Below are 20,255 nucleotides of genomic sequence, written 5' to 3'. Positions count from 1 at the left end.
TGCGTGGTCATTCCCTAACCTTTCCGCATCCTCCATATTTGGTGGTCACGGGCTCGAACCCCGGTCTAATCAAGAAGCGTGTGCTACGCACTACCGCTCCTGCCCATCTGGCTACGGAGGAGGCGTAAGCGAGGAGGAAGACTACCAAATTGTTTTCTGGCCGTAAAAAGAAAGATAATGCAAACTAATACAGCTTTAATCTAAAATTTGAATATCAACCACACCAAAGTATTAAAATGGTTTTCACTGTAAGCTTTCCTGCTATTCAACATAACAGCCTGCAGGCTATGCAAAATCCTATAAAAAAATAGACTATGTTTATTAACAGCATTCACCACTCCAGCTAAAAATGTTTTTTAAATCCATCATGTGCTTTCCACTCAGATATGACAATATATGCTGACATGTGAATAATATATTGAATCTAAGTGAATCTAATAATAATTGAATCAAAGTGAATCTAATAATAATTGAATCAAAGTGAATCTAATAATAATTGAATCAAAGTGAATCTAATAATAATTGAATCAAAGTGAATCTAATAAATTAAATAATTAAATTTAATAATATATTGAATCTAATATTTCTTTTATAGGTTCATTATTGCAATGCAATTAAAACTGAATAGATGATATGCAGTTAAACAAGCATTAAATGTAATTAAAGCATCTATTTTTATTTTAATTGTAAATTTAGGACTGCTGTTCCTTCCTAGAGAGCCAAATATCAAAAGTGATGCATTAAAGAGTGCATAGAAGGAAGAGGTTAATAAAACAAGGTAACAAATGACTCATTCTAGTTGGCTATCAGAAATATTATTATGGAGAAATGCCATATGTTAGAAAACGCAGTACGCATGTTTAGCCAACCAGGCTAGCCGGGTGGGTAAAGTGCCTACCTGGCAACCCAGAGGTCGTGGGTTCAAATCCCACCTCGGGCTTGGATCAGAGTACTGCAAAAACCTTGGGAGGTGCATTATGGCCACAGAAACCAATGTGCCAACAACTAACTAAAACAAAACAAAAAAAAAAAAAAACAAAAAAAAACGCATGTTTAAAATTTGGGAATCCTCAGATTTTAAATTTTATAGTTAATTATTCCAGAACTTAGTTCATAATAATTAAGTGGTTTTGCCAGAATTTGTGCATTATTAATGCCAGAATTTGTGCATCATTTGTGCAATGTGTGCTTAATTCAGTGCCACCAAAATCATTAGTGATAATATGCAAGTGCATTTTAATTGTTTTATGGTCAGAAAAGTTTCAAGTTTCAGGACTAACCACATGTAGTATAGCAATGTACCATTCGATACTGCTGAATAAATTCAGTGGTATCTAATGGTACACTTTGAGCTTTTGATCAATTAGAACATTGTGCTTTTGGGAATTTACTGTTTAAGAGCATTTCTGTTGAGTATGTTATGCAATATTTGTAACCAAATAAGACTGCAGATTAAGGAACAGTGAATTTGCATCAAACTTTGTCATAAACTTGGAAAAACACTTTTGGAGACTTATGAAATGCTTAAACAAGTATTTAGTGGTGATGGTATGGGCACTTACCCTTAATGCCGCACAAACTTTACAATGCTATTTGCGTTCTCATGGTGACCAAACTTTAGTTGAAGATTTTGAGTGCTCGGGTCATTTGTCTTCAAGCCGGACTGATTAAAATATTGCAAAAGAACATCATTATCCATGACGGCAGATGATTAATGGTATCGGTGACATTGTAGACCTATTGTGTGATACACACCATTTTAACTGAAAATTCAAACACGAGGCAGACTGCTACAAAATTTGTGCCCTGTTTGCTGAGTGATTGTTGTTGTATTTGGGTGTTTTGGCACAAGGGCCTCTAGGGCCATTTGTGCCTCGTTTGCTAAATGATAAACAGAAATAGAACTGGACTGTGTGCAGGGACTTCAAGCAGAGGTTAGAAAGGACAGAACCTTTCATCCCTAAGAAAATGATGGGGAGGATAAAGTTAGGTTGATAGCTGTGACCAAGAAACAAAGCAACAGTTTTCCCAGTAAAGCCCATCATCTCCACATCCAACAAAAAAAAAAAAAAAAAAAAGAAAAAAAAAAAGGGGAAGTCAGGTCACTTAATCCTGCAAAATTAGTGGTATATTATTAGCAAAACTCTATAATCTGTCCTGGAAGCCTGTCTGCACTGCTCAGAGAACTTAATATCTGACTGCACAATTAATTGACTAGCCTGAGCACAGTCAGTACAGTAATCTGGAATTACTGCTATCTATATGCAGTAGCTTACATTTGTGAACATTATAAATTTCAATTGCCTCTTCTCAGCCTATCTACTTAATTTTCCAAACCTTGTTTCAGTGGTACACCTTGATTATTGTCATTAACCATCCTGCCAAACTTTGTATCATCTGCAAACTTAGACATTAACTCTAAGTTTGCAGATGATATTGATAATATATCTTCATCAATATCACTAATAAATATAGAAAACAATGTGACAGAACTGAACAACCCTGGAGGACTTCACTAATAACCTTATTCCACAAAGAGCAATGTTCATTGATAACTGCTGTCTTCTCTCATTCAACCATCCTTTTATCTATAGTAGCCACTTACCCTTAATGCCACACTGCTTCAATTTGTACAGAAGTCTTTTATGTGCAACAGTATGAAAAGCTTTCCTGAAATCCAAGTATATGATAGCAAAATATTGTTTGATCCAGTTTCCTCTGTTACTGCATCATAGTATCCAATCAAATTGGTCAGACAAGACTGCCCCTTAACAAATCCATGCACTCCTGCTTAGATGGTCTCACATTACTTGTTCCAGTGACTCCATTATTTTACCTTCCACAGAGTGAAGCTAACAAGTCTGTAATTTGGTTTAGAACTTTGTTTAGAAGAGATCCTCCTCTAAATCCAAGGATGCTCTTATAATTATGGGTAAGGGTTTGCTTACTTCTTTGTTGCCTCCCTTAATATAATTAGGTAGATCCCATCCACCCCACATGTCTTTTTTTTTTATGTTTAACTTCAATAATTTCTCTTCCACTTTCCTCTGTTATTATAAAATCATTTAGCTCCCTGTTGGAGCCTGATAAACTTCTGGCACCCACTTCCCTAAAGAATTCCTCTTGTGTGCATATAGATGTAAAATACCCATTCAGTTTGTCGACAACCTGGGTGGGTTCATCAACAGTTAAACCATTCACAACTAGTAGGCCAATGGGATATATATCCCCTTCTTTCTAGTGTTTAAATAAGTAAAGATGACTTTGCATGGCTGTGTGCGCCCCTGTCAGCTCTGTCATGGTGAATATTGCCATGGAAGAGCTGGAGAGCCATGCATTCTTAAACTTACTAGATACGATCACCTTCTGGTGCCACTTCGTTGATGATGTGTTTGTAATCACCCCTGGGGCTCAGAAAACTGACTTCTACAACACCTCAACTCTTTGTCGCTCTTTATCCAGTTAACCATTGAGCTGGAGTCGGAAAATGCCCTCTCCTTTCTGGATGTTCTAGTTTGCCATGAGGGTACTCATTTAAGGACCTCAGTCTATTGTAAAGCAACATGTGCTGGTCATTTTACCAACTATAGATCGGCACAGGCCCACAGCCAACTTCTCAGTATTGCACATGCCTGGACCCAATCCATTTATATGGAAAAAAGACGTGATGAGGTTACGAGAGTAAAGATGGATCTGTCCAAGTGTGGCTACCCTACCTGTGCCCTAGAAAAATGTGATCTGCAAGCCCATGAGCTTGCAGCACACCCTAGGGCCTCCCACAAAGATAACAATCTCGACCGCCTTTATCCCCTATTATCCTGGCATATCACAATGCCGTTCTAAAATCCTATGCACCCACTGGGTAAAATGTTTACAGCTACCTGGCAGAAAACTGGCATCCTTCCTCTCTTGCTTGAAAAGTCTGATCCCCTCCCTGTAATGGAGTGGCTCAGTGTATTGCATTTCCTGCCATGACTGCAGTGGTTGTTACATTGGGGAATCTAACATAAGACTCCAAGAATGGATCTCAGAGCATGAGAGGACAATCCGATCTGCTGATTCGGAGCACTCAGCGGTCGCAGAGCATTACTGGTCATCTCAGCATGATCTTGACCCACGCCAAGACATCAAAGTCATTGACCACTCACAAAATTACCACCAACGATTGTGGCTAGAATCACTCCACATATGCTGCCATGGTGCTTTAAACAGCAATAGAGGAGCACACATTCATCCTATTATGGAGGCAGTTATCCTCCAGTGTGATGAATGTTGGTGCATACCCCATGTATGCACATTGCAATCACAGCTAAAAATATCTAACTCCAACCAGTAATTGCTTGCACTCGTACCACGCTTTACCTCACATAATGACTGGGTATCCTTTGTTTTCGTAATAACGTATAATCAGCTGATGATGAAGGGTCTCCTCCACTTGAAAGCTTCTTTACTAATCTATTTAATTGGTTTGTTTTTTGCTTTAGTTTACCTTTTTCCGTTTGTCTGGTTTAAACAGCAATTTTAATCTTATCATGAATACTGGATTCTGAGGCCTTTTTAACCTAGTTTATATCTGTCATAGGGTTTCTATATCCTGATAATTTATATGTATCCCATGCATATTTCTTCTTTGCAAGTGAGCCTCATTAGTTCAGCTGAAATCCACTTATGTCTAAGCTCAAACAGTATTTCTTAGTTGGTATGAAAAGCCTTGTAGATCCTACTATTTCTTCTCACTATCTCCAACAATGAGGGAATTGCTAATCATGAGTTCTTCTCTCAGGCCAAATTGTAAATCACCAGTTATATATCATGGTCCTAAGGTATTTGAGGGGAGATGTCAGGAGAAAACGCCCAGGCAAATGGCTCACTCAGGATTGGCTTGTTCATCACGAGAATGGGCCAGTCTATATGGCTTTGTCAGTTCAGCAGTCTTTAGCCAAGAACAAAATGGTGATAGTCCCACACCTCAACCCTAATTTCCTGACCTTTAACCCTTTTATTCTTTGTGTTAACACAAATAAAAATTAAACTCTTAGGAAGAAGATTCAAAGACATCAGAGATTCAAGCTGAATCACAGAAAGTGCTAGTCAGCATTGCAAAACAGGAGTTCCAGAGATGCTTCAAACAGTAGGGAAGAGCTATGTATAAATTCTGAAGGAGACTACTTTGAAGGAGACAATGAGGAGGAGAAAATCTATTTATTGCCCCAGTCTGCAAAATTTTCTGCTCACACCTTGTATGTACCTATTGATTTTTCTGATATATGGTATTGCTCCAAAAATGACCAACTGACTGATACCAGAATGGTCTCATTTGTAACAATGTGATTAAAGTGTCCTTGTTTTATTAATCTCTTCCTTGTGTACACTCTTAATCTGCAGTGGTGGTATAGTGTTAATTGTAATGTGGCTCTGGGGGGTTCCCCCAACTCCACATCAGGCAATGTGATGAATACAAAACTCTGTAAAGGCCGGACTTATGTAGGTTAGTGAGTGTTCGTGTAGTATTAGAGTGGGGTTGTGTTGTTCATCTGGCCTTTTAGCCTACATGCCTGTGTTTTCACAGAAAAACCTCTAGTTTACTATCCAACACCATGAAGTGGGCCAGGCAGGAGGGAGTATGAAAGCACTGATGGGGTCAACCCTGTGGTAGCCAAAGTCACAGATAGGGAGAGCCCAGTAGGAAAAAAAAAAAACAGCAGTAGTGGTAGTGTGACACATGATAGGCTGTTTTCAAAAATAATACCCTAGCATTGCCATTTAATTAATGATTAAATTTCTGAAATTGTTTTTACCTCCCAAAATATAATGAAACTTTTACTGCAATAGTTCCTTAATTATTATTTTTTTTTTTTTTCAGTTTTCACTGAGTAATTAAATTTGAGTGCTGGTGATGCAGCACCTGCATTTGATAGGTGCTGCACCACCAGTTATATAATTTTTTTTTTTTTTTTTTGCATGAATAGTAATTGAATTGAATTTGCTATGAAGTTTCAAATCCTGTGCTTGTTTAACATTCAAGATTAATTGCCTTTCCACTCCCACAAGTTAAGTAAACATCTGTAGTCATACAGGATTTTTTTTTTTTTAAATCTGTTATTGTTTTAATATAGTAAAAATGTGGAAATACAACATGATCGCTACTTTGCGGGAAGCAAAATAAGTAGATATTGGGTGCCACATGTTGTGAAGCATGCCAAATTTGAAATAAAATTATGAAAATTGAAGTGTAAAATAGTATCTAATATGTACTTATATTAAGCAGAAATATATGGTATGTGCATATTTAAAATTTCACACACTTAATAGTCCTTTCAATTGCAAAATGGATCAGAATATATTCACACATTTTTTTAAATTTTCATAAAAATTAATATTTTTTCTGAATTTTTGAAAATAACAAGTAATAAAAATAATAAAAATCAGTACATGTTATGAAAATTTATCTATTTATTTTTAAAATGAAAAGATCCATACAGTAAGTATTGCAATTTTTTACGAAAATCTAAAATATTGTCCATGACCAATTGAAAAACACCTCCAAAAGTTTTAAGAAATTAAAAAAAAAAAAGAAAAAAATTTTAAATTCCTTATTACATAAACAAATCTTATCAACAAAAATCTTGCCATGCTGCCATTTGAAAGGAACACCAACACAAATCCTTGACTTCCATCTTGACTTGGCAAAGCACAAGTGCATTATTAACACAAACTCCTCAAAACCTGGAAAGACCCCCTGGACCCACCAAAGGCACTATAACCAAGCTCGTTCTTCCCTCCATTACTTTCACCTGGCCAGAGTCTCCTTCCTAGTTTTCACCGGGACTTCAAGTAACCTTCATCCTCACCGGGCATGGTCCGTTCAAACAAAAACTCATTGACTTAGGTATAGAGCGGGATCCTCATTGCACTTGTGGAGAACCTGAGACTTAGGAGCAGGTGATTCAGCTGCTTCCCTTACGATGACTTCAGGATTAGACTCATAAACAAAATCCAAGCTAATCTCTAACACCAGGAACATCTTTACCTCCAGGATGAGACTTTGCCCTTAATGAATTTGCACCATCAATATTCCAACTGAGATGGATGACACAGCAAAGGAACACCCAATGAATAGATTCTCTTTAGAACATGATCACCTACCATCACTACTCTTCCCCCTAAAACTCTAATTTGGCTGAGACCTCCACTGGAGTGCGGGATCACCCAATTGTGGAGAGGATCCTCATGGGCACTATGCTTGCTGAGTAGGATGTATACTTCTAGAGGATAGGATTTTCAGCTAACCCTTTCCAGAGTGGGATGTATTGAAACCCGTTTTGGGTAGGATTTACCACTTTCCCCTCCCGGGTAGGATAATTTGCAAATCCTTCAGGGTAGGATTACTTGCACTGCTCTCCTTCTGGGGTAGGATCCTCTGGGTTGCCCTCTGAATACTTAATGTGGGACAGGGCTTTGGCATCCCTGCTAACTGCCAAATAGTGCATCACTTTACATGTCCTGCATTCTTTCTTTTTCCCTTGGTTGAGTAGGCTCTCCAATTACTTCACCCCTTCTGCTTCTCCCTCTATTGGCTCACTTTTTTTTTTTTTTTAACATGACCTCTCAGAAAGCTCAGTAACCCTGGCTGAAACCAGCCAAAGAACTATGGATTGCCTAGCTTACCTCCTAGTGGCGGTGGCAGGCAATGTAGAATCCCATTAGGGGCCCTGTGGCCAAAAGCCAGAAGAACAACAGAACCAAACACTATTCTAACATAAAACAACACACTACACACACTTCTGGCATTTACAGAGTTCTGTTTACTTCACCCAAGAAATGATAGTGCAGTTGTGGGAAACCACTACTGGCACCCCAACCCAAAACACTATATCCCCAAGTCATAACCCAATTTGAATATTTAAAACTGCTTTTTTCCAAAATAATATTCGAAATAAGTATTCAATGCTGATGAGAATGCAAACATTTTCAACATTTGTTGTTTGGATTCTACTGATAGGCTGATTCTTTTACTAGGCAATATTAGTATCTTTAAAAAATACCAAAAGCCACAAATGGAAAATTTGTTTCTGGTAAAAGATGTTTTTAAATTAATCTGTTACCCACTAGCACTGTGTTAAAGAATCCAACATTTTATTTCAATAATACACTAGATTCACAAAATATTTTGCATTTTTATTTCAAGATTAAAAATAAATTAATAGTACATTTGAAAACACATCCACAAAACTAAATGATAGCTCGTACCTCTTCTAATGAGTAGTGGTCGGGATCCTTGATAGCATCTTCAGATGGTACAACCACTAAAAAGTAATGGCTAATGGGCCCATATTCTTCTGAAGCTTGAGGAAGAATTACATTAATTTCTTGAGTATTATGTAGCCCATAAGAATCAGGTTTAACCATGGGCTTAGGAGCTAACAAAAGAAAGAAAGAAATTTTTAATGATATGAAAACTGCAATTTTACAAACGATTTTTCAGTTTATTAATTTATGACATTGCATTAATTATTTTGTGTGTAAAAATTCATAGTGTATAATGGAGATGAGAGAATAAAATCAAAAGTTAGAATTTTAGTAAAATTTTTAATTATTACTATTAGAAACATCAAAATAATAAAAGCAAGCTTGTGCAGCATCAGTCAAAAGAACATAACAAGTACAAACCCAAAGCCATACTAGAGACCCCTACTCACAAACTATACTGGAACTGTGCCCAGAATAGCAGACAAGACAGTTTTGCACAAACAGACTAGACTTAACCCTCATCTACAAGAATGAAATGCTACCTACCTGATTGACAGTGTCACCCAAAACCAGCAACCACCAAAAAACCTATGAGGAAAAGATCAGAAAGTACACAGACTTAAGACAGGAAGTCAAAGAAATATAACATATGGAACAAGTAATGACCATCCCAATCACTGTATCAACTACCAGCATGGAGAAAAGAGCCTCCATAAGAACAGGCCTCACAGAGAACACCAGAAATCCTTGATCCTGAACATGTGTAGGATAGTCAAAGTTCCTAGACTAATAATAGTAACCAGACATAACAACCACCTCATGCACCTGGTACCAGTACCTGTTGCAAGATGCAAAAACAACCCATTAGGAGAATGAGATAATAATAATAGTAACTAGCGGGCTCCACCTCCTGCTCGCTTTGCTTGCCAACCCCCATGCACACTTTTCTACATAAAATGTAGAGGTATGATGGAGTAAGTCAAATCTTTTCTATGTAAAAGACACCTGTCGAAATTCACTGATCTATATCTAATCAGGAAATGACCTATTTAATTATTACCTGTGCATTGTAGTGATGCAATTGCTGTGCCCACTTCTACCACATGACTCACATCCCTCTTCTCCCATTGGTTACCCTACTATGCAGCATTCTCAAGGTGGAACAAATATCGTTATGTAATTATTTACCTGCATTTACATAGGTCACTTAGAAAAAGGCCTTTTGCTTCAAGTTCCATAATGCATGAAAAATATTATTGCATCCCAAAGAGCAGGATTAAAATATTTAACTAAAATATTTGTAAACCATACAAATATTTAAAATATTTACAAAATATTAAAATATTTACAAATATACTAATTAATTATATCAGGTCCCTTCATCATCTGACATCACAATGGAACATCAAATGATGCCAGGAGTGGTCATGTATTAGACAGTGAAGCACATGCACGAGGTTGGTGAATGTTATGAAGTCAGTTGTATTTCAATGCACTGAACGTTGGCTTGTGTCCCATGTACATGCTCTACATTGTCAACAGCAAGTGTCTGATTCTGCTTAGTAACCCATTTGTGTACCTTCCGTTTAACGTTCACCAACCTGGTGCATGTACTTCACTGTCTAATACATGACCACACCTGGCATCATTTTATGTTCCATTGTAGAGGTATGATTGTAAATAGTTTAGTTTTTTGTAAATATCTGTATAGTATAATGTTATTATTTGTATAATAATAACATAATGCACTAATCAAAATCTAATCAGAAAATGACCTATGTAATTATTTACATGCACATTTGTAGTGACGTAACTGCCCCACCCTCTTCTCCCATTGCCTCGAATAAGTGACATAATTGTCCCGCCCTCTTCTCCCATTGGCTTGAATAAATATCACTAGGAGGAAAACTTTTTTTAATGTATAGAGAGATAACAATAACAAGTAAAGACCATCCTGACACCGTGTCAACCATTAGTATTTTTGTAGCCAAAAGAGGCTACAAAAGAGCTTATAACCAATAGGTCACCCAGACAACACCAAAAAGAACTCAAGCAAACTGCAATTCCGAACACTTCATGAGAGTCAGAGAGATCCCATGCACCTGGTACCAGTACCTGTTGCGGGATGGAAAAAGAAACCCATAAGGAGAAAGAGAAGGAGAAATAATAATAATACATAATAAAAAATATATTATATAAAAAAAGTAACTTTTATCCACTTCATCTGCACATCCCAAATATTTTGTCCAATTTCTTCTTTAAGTTTATTCAAACTACCTACCTGCTTTCACAACACCAGTGAAAGTTTTATTCCAACAACAAACTTCCAATAGTGTTGAGGTTTATGGTACCTACCTACACCCACCTTTTACTATCAGAAAATTTCTGCACATCTACTATACATCTATCCTTTTTCACAATCTAAATATTGTCCCCCTGTGTGTGGTGTGTGTGCATGTGCGTGCGTGTTGTCTGATAAAGAAGACAGATGAGATGCCATCAGCATTTAGCTTACTGAACCCTTTTGAAATCTCAAACACATCAACTATATATATCTCCACATTTCTCTACGTAGATGCTTTAGTTTCAAACACAAATTTACAGAACTCCGGTCTCTTTATAGTATTCCCTGTGTGTGCTCCTTCCGCAACAGATCTACATCCATGCTAAGAGGAGGTTTCAAAATCTGTAAGCAGTATCAAGAGTTTGACCACTACTTTATACAATGGAATAATTATTTCTCGGTCAATTTTGTCTCAAATATCACAGACAAATCCTCAGTTCTGGCAACCTGTTTGCACTTCTCAGAGAACTGTCAGATCAAACAAATAAAATTACCTGATAGCCAATCAGAACAAGTCATTTGTTACCACCTTATTAAACCATTCTTGTTTTATTCTATAATCTTTTCCCTGTGTGAACTGTTTAACACATGACTTTTGACTATGACTTACTCCTAGGCCTTTTCCCTTATCAGCTACCTTGAGTTTGGCACATACCCAATGGTATGTTATGCTGGGATTACTGCTACCCAAATGCTATAACTTGCATTTCTCAATGCTAAACCTCAATTGCCATTTTTCAATCCATCTGCATCATTTATCTAGCTTTTTAGAAGAAAAAATGTACCCTGATTAATGTCATTAACTACCTCGCCCACCTTTTATTATCGTCAAACTAAGGTACCTTGAGTTTGGCACATACTTGAGTTTTGACCTGGCAGTCAAAACAAATGTGGTGGCATGGGATTCAGACAACTCACCAATTTCTTTTATTTCTTCTCGCTGCATTCAAAAAATATCTAATATTCAAAATGCATCCGATGTGTGACATTTTCCAGATAGATTGCAATATTTATTAAATGTATTATTAATGTTTTATGAAAAATTAAAATTTAAAAACATTTTTTTTTTACATTTATTATTTTAATAATATCATATTTTCCTGTGTATAAGATACTTTTTATTTAAAAAAAAATTATCACAAAATTGGAATGCATCTTATACAAGAAATTTATGCATTACAAAGACAGCAAGCTGACCATAGGAGATTTGCATGCGACTCGGCACTCAGTCAGATTCACAAAAATATAATGCTATGGTCTTTGTTAGATGTGCACAGTGCGCAGGTGTTCATCAATCCTGTTTATATTATAAAAACTGGAGTTCTCTAAACTGTCACTGCCCTTGCGTACCAGGGAGAAAAGAAAAAATACAATCAAATGAAATCATATATATCAAATTTAATGGGGAATGAGCAACAACAAGCATTACAATATTTGTAAGTGGATAGGAATATTACCATTATAAAAGCAAATAAAGGCAATAACAACAGTGGTGTTAAATACAGCCAATTACTTTAATATGTTAAATAACCTCATCAGTCACAACAGAGCATACTGGATATTAAAAAAGATCCCACGCTAGCAGAAAAATAAAAATTGCAAACATAGCTAAAGACTTATTGGACAAAAGGACAATCAATAAAAAAAAAAGACACATTTTCATCACACTTAAACCATTAGATGTGTCTATCAATAAGCCATTTAAAATAAGCCATGGAAAAAATATTGTTGATAATGATGACATTGAAAGCACCTTTTTACTTTATGCATAAAGTGCTTTTCATGATTTTAATTTTACTGTAAATTTCTTTTAATTTATACATGTGGTTAATCTTATTTTATTATTACATATATATATATATATATATTTTTTTTTTTTTAATATATATATATATATATATATATATATATATTTTTATCTGGTTGTGCATTTAAGTAAGTTTTTTAAATTCAAATGCTATCTCAGCTTATTATTTGTACTAATTTGGTTGCTGGGGTAAAGAAGTGTTCATAATGGATAGTATTTTCACTTCTAATTAAGATAAGAGTTTAAAACAGGTTCTCTTTTAAATCCCATTTAAAAAGTTAATTAAATATAAATAAGCCTATTACAAAAAAATTGTTTCAAGGTCATAAAATAACTTTTTGAAATTGTGAAATGGCAAATGTTATTTTGGCCTTTTCAAAATTAAGAAAAGCAGAACATCCTCCAGGGAAAAATTTAAAATTTTTTTTTAGACAGAAGGGCACATCTCATAGATAGAACCAGAGATCTGATTACTGGAGTCAAGTTTTCACTGATCTTGTATTTCACTGTGTATCATAATTTTGAGAATTTCGTTAGGTGAAGAGGAAGACAACTTGAGACTTTATGTCTGGTGTTGCACTACTAGTGAGATTAAAAAAAAAAAAGTATAATAGCGAATACTGAACAAGATTTGTATTAAAATATTCCATATTCAGTAACCAATGTTGATAATAATAGGATGCATTAACAATAGCATATGTTGCAAGAAAGCAAGCTTATACAGCATCAGCCAAAAAAAAAAAAAAAAAGCTACCCACGGCTAAATTCAAATTTCCACACATATATTCAATAAATGTCTTTCCTCAATTTTAGTTTATGCCCCCTCAGGTTCGTAATCTGAGCAAGAGGAAGAATCTCATCAGCATTGAGCTTGCTAAAATCATTCAAGGCCTTATACACCTCAATCAGATCACCTCACAGGTACCTAGTCTCCAGACACTGCAATTTGCAGAACTTAAGTCTTTCCTGGTAAGAGCACCCCTTTGTTCCTATCACCAGTCTTGTTGCCCTTCTCTGTCTTGTTCTAGAAACTACATCCTTCCTAAAATGAGGCCTCTAAACCTGTATGCAGTACTCAAGGTGTGGCCTGACCATTGCCTTATACAAAGGGATAATCAGCTCCTTATCCCTGCTAGCAAAATTGCTGTATATCATTGACTAGGCTCCATGACCCGCTCTGGCAGCCTGTTTATGCTGCTCAGAAAACTTCATGTTGTTGTTGTTATTTGGTTTTTAGGAGCATTAGCAACTAAGGCCATATTGCTTTGGGGGTATGCGGTGGTCATTCCCTGACCTTTCTGCATCCTCCATATTTGGTGGTCACAGGCTCGAACCAGGGTCTAATCAAGAAGCGTGTGCTACGCACTTCTGCTCCTGCTCACCAGGCTACTGAGGCACCAAAAACTTCATATCTGACTGCACAATTACCCCCAGGTCTTTTTCATTTGCCACTAACCTGAGTGTAGTACCACATAGTTGGTATGTTTCTGAGGTTACTGATACCCATTTGCAGTATTTTGCATTTGTCAAGGTTACACTTCAGTTGCCACTTAGCCTATCTGCCCAACTTTTCTAGATCCTGCTACAGTAGCATACTGTCATTACTGTGATTAACAATCCTGGCAACCTTCGTATCATTTGTAAACTTCAACATTAAGCCTGATATATCTTCATCAATATCATTGATAAATATACAAAACAACAATGGGCCCAACATGGAACCCTGGGGGGACTCCACTAATAACATTAGTCCATGAAGAGCATTAAGTCCATTGATTATTACTCTGCCTTCTCCTCCTCAACCATCTCTTTATCCATAGAAGCAACTTGCCCTTAATGCCATACTGCCCCAATTTGTACAGTATTCTTCCATGTGCAACAGTATCAAAAGCTTTCTTGAAATCCAAATATATGACATCAAATTTATTTTTGCTTCCAGTTCCTTTGTGACCACATAATAATATCCAATCAAATTGGTCAGACAAGACTTCCCATTAACAAACCAATGCTGTCTGAATTATTACTACAATCTTGTCTAGATGATCCTGCAGTGTGCATGCGTGCGTGTGTGTGTGTGTGTGTGTGTGTGTGTGTGTGTGTGTGTGTGTGTGTGTGTGTGTGTGTGTGTGTGTGTGTGTATGGGGGTTTAATGGCGCATGAGCTGCTGGTGCTATAGTGCATCTATTCATAGGAAAATGGTAAAAAAACAAATTACAGATATAACTACTTCATTTTTCATTAGAAAGATCTTTTAGAATTTATGATAGATTCCAATTTTTTTTTCAAAAAGAGAAAAAATCATTGATGTTTGCATCATCATTGGTTCTCGAAGATTTGTTAGGGAAAGGAGGATGAATGTGCTGTCCTGATGATAGTGAGGACAATCAATGAGAATGTGTTTGACTGTTAAATGTGCTGAACAATGTGGACATTGAGGAAGATTCTCTACTGTAAGTAGATGGTGAGTCAGGTATGTATGTCTTATTTGTGCACTGTTTTGGTGCTAGAATGCCAAAGCTGTGGATCCTGTTTCAACTGATAAAATTTATTATTGGTTTGGGTGTGCCATAGCTCTTTCCACTGCGCAAGACATGCTGTTTGTATGATATAATTATAATCAAAGATTGGAATAGGAGTGAAGGTTAAATCATGAGTTGACTGATTTTTGGCAGTTTTATCAGAAAGTTTATTCCCCTTTATCCCCGAATGCACTGGGACCCAGCAAAAGGTCACGGATTGATGATGGTCCTCAATTTTTAATAAGAGGCTTCTGACTCGGTTTAACATAGGATAAAGCTTGTAAGAAAAGTTTTGTATTGCTGTAATTGAGCTCAGAGAGTGAGTATATACTCTGTATTTTAAAGATCGGTAGAGATTCAGGTTTTCTAAAGCTAATTTTATTGCATGAAGTTCTGCAGAGAAGCTGTTATACTCAAGTGGAAGGGCAACAGAAATTATAGTAGAAGGAAATACTGCCGCTGCTCCAATGACAGAATGTGATTTGGAGCCATCAGTATATATTGGCAAAAAATTAGCATATTTCTGAATATGGCTTGCATGGAGTTGTTTCATGTTGAGTGACAGTAGGTGATTCTTTCCCCACTTGTGAAGATAAGTATCGCAAGTTAATTGAGAAGGAGGTGTCCAAGGTGGATAAGAGCATTTCATTACTTGTAGCCTGTTGACATTAGGAACATTCCAACTCTGTGTTAATTCAATAAGGCATAAGCCTGCTGGTCTTATTTTACTGGGTTTGATTGTATAGAGAGTGCAGTGGAGGATTAAACAGGTATGGCTCAATAGGATGCAGACAGCAACTTTGCGTTTTAGCTGCATACTTAAGTAGTAATGTTTTTCTGTGGAGGTAAAGAGGGGGCTCATGAGCTTCAATATATAAACTATGGGTAGGAGATGTCCTGAAAGCACCAAGTGCAATTCACAATGCTGTATAGGATCCAGCCAGTGTACTCTTCCAAGCAGAATCATACAGTGGACCACCATAATCCAATCGGGATCTGATCAATGCTCTATATAAAAGCAGCAAAGATGCACAGTCTGCTCACCAAGACAGAGCAGATAAAACTCTTAGTATGTTCGGCTTTTTGAGGCAGGAAGTACGCACAGATTTAATGTGCTCAAAGAAATTTAATTTTCTGTCTAGGGATTAATCCCAAGAATCTGATATTATCAGTCACTGGAATGGTAAAGTTTGACATCTGAAGTTCAGGATTTGTATGCATTTTTCATTGATTACAAAAGTGGATTGCAACAGTTTTCTGCTGTGACAGATGATAGCCCACCTTTGAACTTTATTCAAGGATATCTGCAATTGCCGTTCAATAGATCTCATATTCTGAGAGTGGCAAGAAATGGATAGATCGTCTGCATAAAGATAGGTCTCAACTGTATTTGGAAGTTCTTTTGTGATGGAATCAATTATAAGGGCAAAATGAGTTGCACTCAGTAAAGAACCTTGTGGCACTCCTTCCTGCAAAAATGTCATGGAAAGTGAGTCATGGTATCGAACTTGGAACGAACAATTCTGGAGAAAGTTCCTGATGAATATAGGCAGGTTGCCTTGTAGACCAAGATCATGGAGATCACTGAGAATGCTATGATGCCAGGTACTGTCAAATGCCTTCTCTATGTCTATGGAAACCATAACAAGATGTTCATTTTTTACAAAGGCATTACAAATTGCAGACTCTGCCTTGATCATGAGATCAAAGGAGGACCTGTTCTTATGAAAGCCATGCTGATTATTACTCATTAGGTGTTGTGTTTCGATGATCTAAACAAGTCAATTATAGATAATTTTTTCAAGTAATTTTCGACGGCAACTGGACAGGGTTCAGTTATAGTAGATCAGCAGTATTTGTTAATTTTTGTCACTAAGGTTTTGTAACATGATGTAAGATATTCCATTTGGTCCAGTGGCACTGTTGCGTGCCACTGGACCAGATGAAAATCTGGAGAATAAGTTGATGCCACTGAAACTAGGGCAAAGGTTTTGCCCAAGGCATTTCCTATGTCCTCGGCAGCAGACAGTTCTTGCCCATTACATGAAAGAATTGGTTAAGGAAGGGGGGTTGGAAATTTGCCAGAAATCTTCCTGAAATTCTACCATATTAACCTGCAGTTAGTGTTTCTGTTTATGGTAGATGCAAACCGAATCAAAGAATTCTTCTTGGCTTGCCTTTGAATAAGACTTGCTTTTATCCTTAGCTTCTTGTAGTTGATAAGATTAGCTGTGGTTGGAGATCTACGGAATAAATTCTATGCTTTATTTTTTTAACTTCTTTGGTCTTGTGCAGTCTTCATTAGTTAAGATGCTGTCGGGACTGGGGATTTGACAACGGAATTGAACATTTAGCTGCACATAGTAGGTGTGAAGTGATATGCTCTATGGCTTCATCTATCGACTGTGTTTGTATGTTTGCTCATCCAGGGTGACAACTGACTGAAATTTGACCCAGTTGGCTTGATAGACCTTCCATTTCCTGCAGGGTTGGGCTAATGGTGGTTGTGCAGTAATCAGGTCACAGATAATTGGAAAATGGCCACTGGCCATGGGATTGTCCATAACAGACCATTCTATGATTGGAAACAGAGTCAGGGAGCATATTGATAGATTGATTGCAGAAATTTGTCCAGTTGGTAATTGTATATGAGTGGATGCAGCAGTATTAAGAATAGTAAGGTTTTGCTTATCCAGAAAGGTTTCAATCAGTCGGCCATGTCTATCTAATTTAGTCAATCCCCATAGAGGGTGGTGTCTATTGAAAACCCCCACGAGACAGACAGGGGAAGTAACTGAGTTAGCAGGTTTTCAAGATATTGGTAAGAGAAGGTATGACTTGGTGGGAGATATATTGATACTAGTGATAGTGAAATCTGGACTATTAAATGTACTGCAACAACTTCAATTTCAGTCTGCAAAACAATTTGCTTGGTCCGGATCTTTGAGCTGACCGAGATGGCCATGCCCCCATGGGCAGTATTTAAAATATTACAATCTTGTTGATAGATGGCATAGTTATTATTATTAGCCATATGGTGCAAGGAAGCCTGAGGCATATGCTGCACCAGCCAAAAAAAAATTTGAATTACCCGGTGTGTGTGTGTGTGTGTGTGCATTAGTTAGTTATTTGGTTTTTAGGAGCATTAGCAACTAAGGCCATATTGCTCCGGGATATGCGGTGGTCATTCCCTGACCTTTCCACATCCTCTGTATTTGGTGGTGACGGGCTCGAACCCCGGTCTAATCAAGAAGCATGTGCTATGCACTGCTGCTCCTTCCCACCTGGCTACGGAGGCGCCGGTGTGTGTGCATGCGTGTGTGTGTGTATGCGCGTGTGTGTATGCGTGTGTGTGTGTATGCGCGTGTGTGTGTATGCGCGTGTGTGTGTATGCACGTGTGTGTGTATGCACGTGTGTGTGTATGCACGTGGGTGTGTGGGTGTGCGCGTGGGTATGTGAGAGAGAGAGAGAGAAAACAAGAGTCAGAAATAGAAGGGAATCACCAAGAAAGAGCAGAATGATTATATCCAGCTCACGACCCTGGGTGTGCAAGCCCATACTCACCAGATGTCAGCCCCTGGGGTTAGTGGAAATTTGAGGAGTTAGATATGTTTCCTGTAGACAGAAACCAACTGGAGAGTAGAGTTTAATTAAGACTTGAATATCATTAAGGTTGCTATGAAATCTTCTACAATTCCATTGTAGAATATAAGACATTACTGGTGTTAAGTAGAAGAAGCTGTATCTGACTTTTTTTAATGTGACTGGCTTGTGGTGTTCAGGCTTTGATTTGTCTTTTTTTGAGAAGAATGGCTGACTGGTGTCCATATCTTTTCCGCATATATTTCTATCGGTTCTTCATGTCTGGATGAGTCAGTTGTATCCATAGATATTTCTTGGATATTCTTTTTTAAATGTGAGCTTCAATTATTTGATGTAGAAGCAATCGCTAGGTGAGGAGAAGGAGATGTAGCTGGTACTATAAGTGCAGTATTGCTTGCCTGGTTCAACTGATTAGGAATATTGGGCTGTTGCTGAGAGAGAACAGTCCAAGCCCAGTCAGAGATTTAAGTTTTTGAAGGGACTGTAACATCAGTTTGGGTGGCCACTGATTGATATTTTTGTGCAATACTAGCGTATATAAGTTTAGCCATACTGGGAGCAATTACTTTCCTTGCTTCTTGAAAACTTACTTTATTTTCAATCTTATAATTTCACAATTTTATTTTCAGTTTTCCATTTGTTGCATGTCCTTGAATAAGCAGGATGGCTGCCTTTACAGTTAGGGCAGGTCATTTCTTTTGCAGAGCAATCACTTTGAGTGTGTTCAGAGGACCCACAATTGGGGCACACTTGGTTTCCTCTGCATGCTGTTTGAGAGTGGCCATACTTTTGGCACTTATAACATCTCAATGGATTAGGGATGTAGGGTCCAATGCAGCAAAGTAGATAGCCTGCTTTCATCAATGATGGTAGATGTGGCATGTTAAAAGTTAAAATAATATTCCTTGTAAGTGTAAGTATATTTTCTATTTTAACCATAATTCTTTTCACAGAAATGACATTTTGATCTTGAAGCTCTTGAGTTAGCTCGTTCTCTGGGACATTCAATAGATCCCAGCTGGAAATAACACCCTTAGATGTATTTAGGGTTGCATGGGAGAGAAACTTTTACTGGAATTCCAGCAAAGTTTATAAGTTTTAGGAGTTTCTCCGAATGTTTGTGGTTCATTGTTTCCACTAGTAAGTCCCCGATTGCAGTCTCTTGACTGTCTTAGGAGATCCTTTCCAGGTGTTTCTGGATAAGAAACAGACAGCTTACTGAGAGACTGATCTGTAAGAGAGTGCATTATATGAAATGCAGGAAAATCTGTTACCAAGAAGTTCGTTTTAGACCTTTTGGGATGCGATGTGTCATGTTCAATATATAACTTTGGCCAAGAGCTTGTCGGCTCTAGATTAACTGTTCTGCCAAGATTTCCAGCTCCCGCCACGGAGAGGCAGGAGCAGTGCCTGGTGCGACCAAGCATAAAGTATCAAGTGTTAGTAACAGAAGTACGAAAAATAAAGGCAGGCAGCTTTTCTTTTTTGCTCTGTACAGGTACTTTTGTAACAGGAGCTATTATTAAATAAATAAATTTCTTAAGGATAGGAACTTAAAAGAACTATAACTCGCTTTAAGACAATTGCACTTTAAGCACAGAGAAAATGCTCTATCACATTCACTTGGCACCCGGGGCCATCCTGCAATGCTTCTTTAACCAGTGATTTCATTTTTTCCCTGGAACAGAAGTTAAACTAACAGGTCTGTAATTATTCATGTCATCCTTTGAT

At 37.3% G+C, this 20,255-nt stretch overlaps 1 protein-coding gene across 12 annotated transcripts in view; it reads right to left on the bottom strand.

Annotated features, from left to right (window-relative positions):
- Positions 1 to 20,255, bottom strand: part of LOC150091249 (tyrosine-protein phosphatase Lar-like) — a 1,641,114-nt gene that overhangs the window by 243,946 nt on the left and 1,376,913 nt on the right. For all 12 annotated transcript variants that reach the window (XM_090374921.1, XM_090374965.1, XM_090374991.1 and 9 more), the window contains one exon: positions 8,251 to 8,420. In XM_090374921.1, the coding sequence (XP_090231047.1) occupies positions 8,251 to 8,420 (170 nt within the window). The remainder of the gene's footprint in view (positions 1 to 8,250; positions 8,421 to 20,255) is intronic.

The sequence above is a fragment of the Mastigoproctus giganteus genome, chromosome 1, assembly GCF_048544385.1.
Source record: "Mastigoproctus giganteus isolate SK-2022 chromosome 1, ASM4854438v1, whole genome shotgun sequence".
NCBI classification, from domain to species: Eukaryota; Metazoa; Arthropoda; class Arachnida; order Uropygi; family Thelyphonidae; genus Mastigoproctus; species Mastigoproctus giganteus.
The sequence above is the reverse complement of the archived record's forward strand: the minus strand, read 5'-3'. Positions and strand labels throughout refer to the sequence as shown.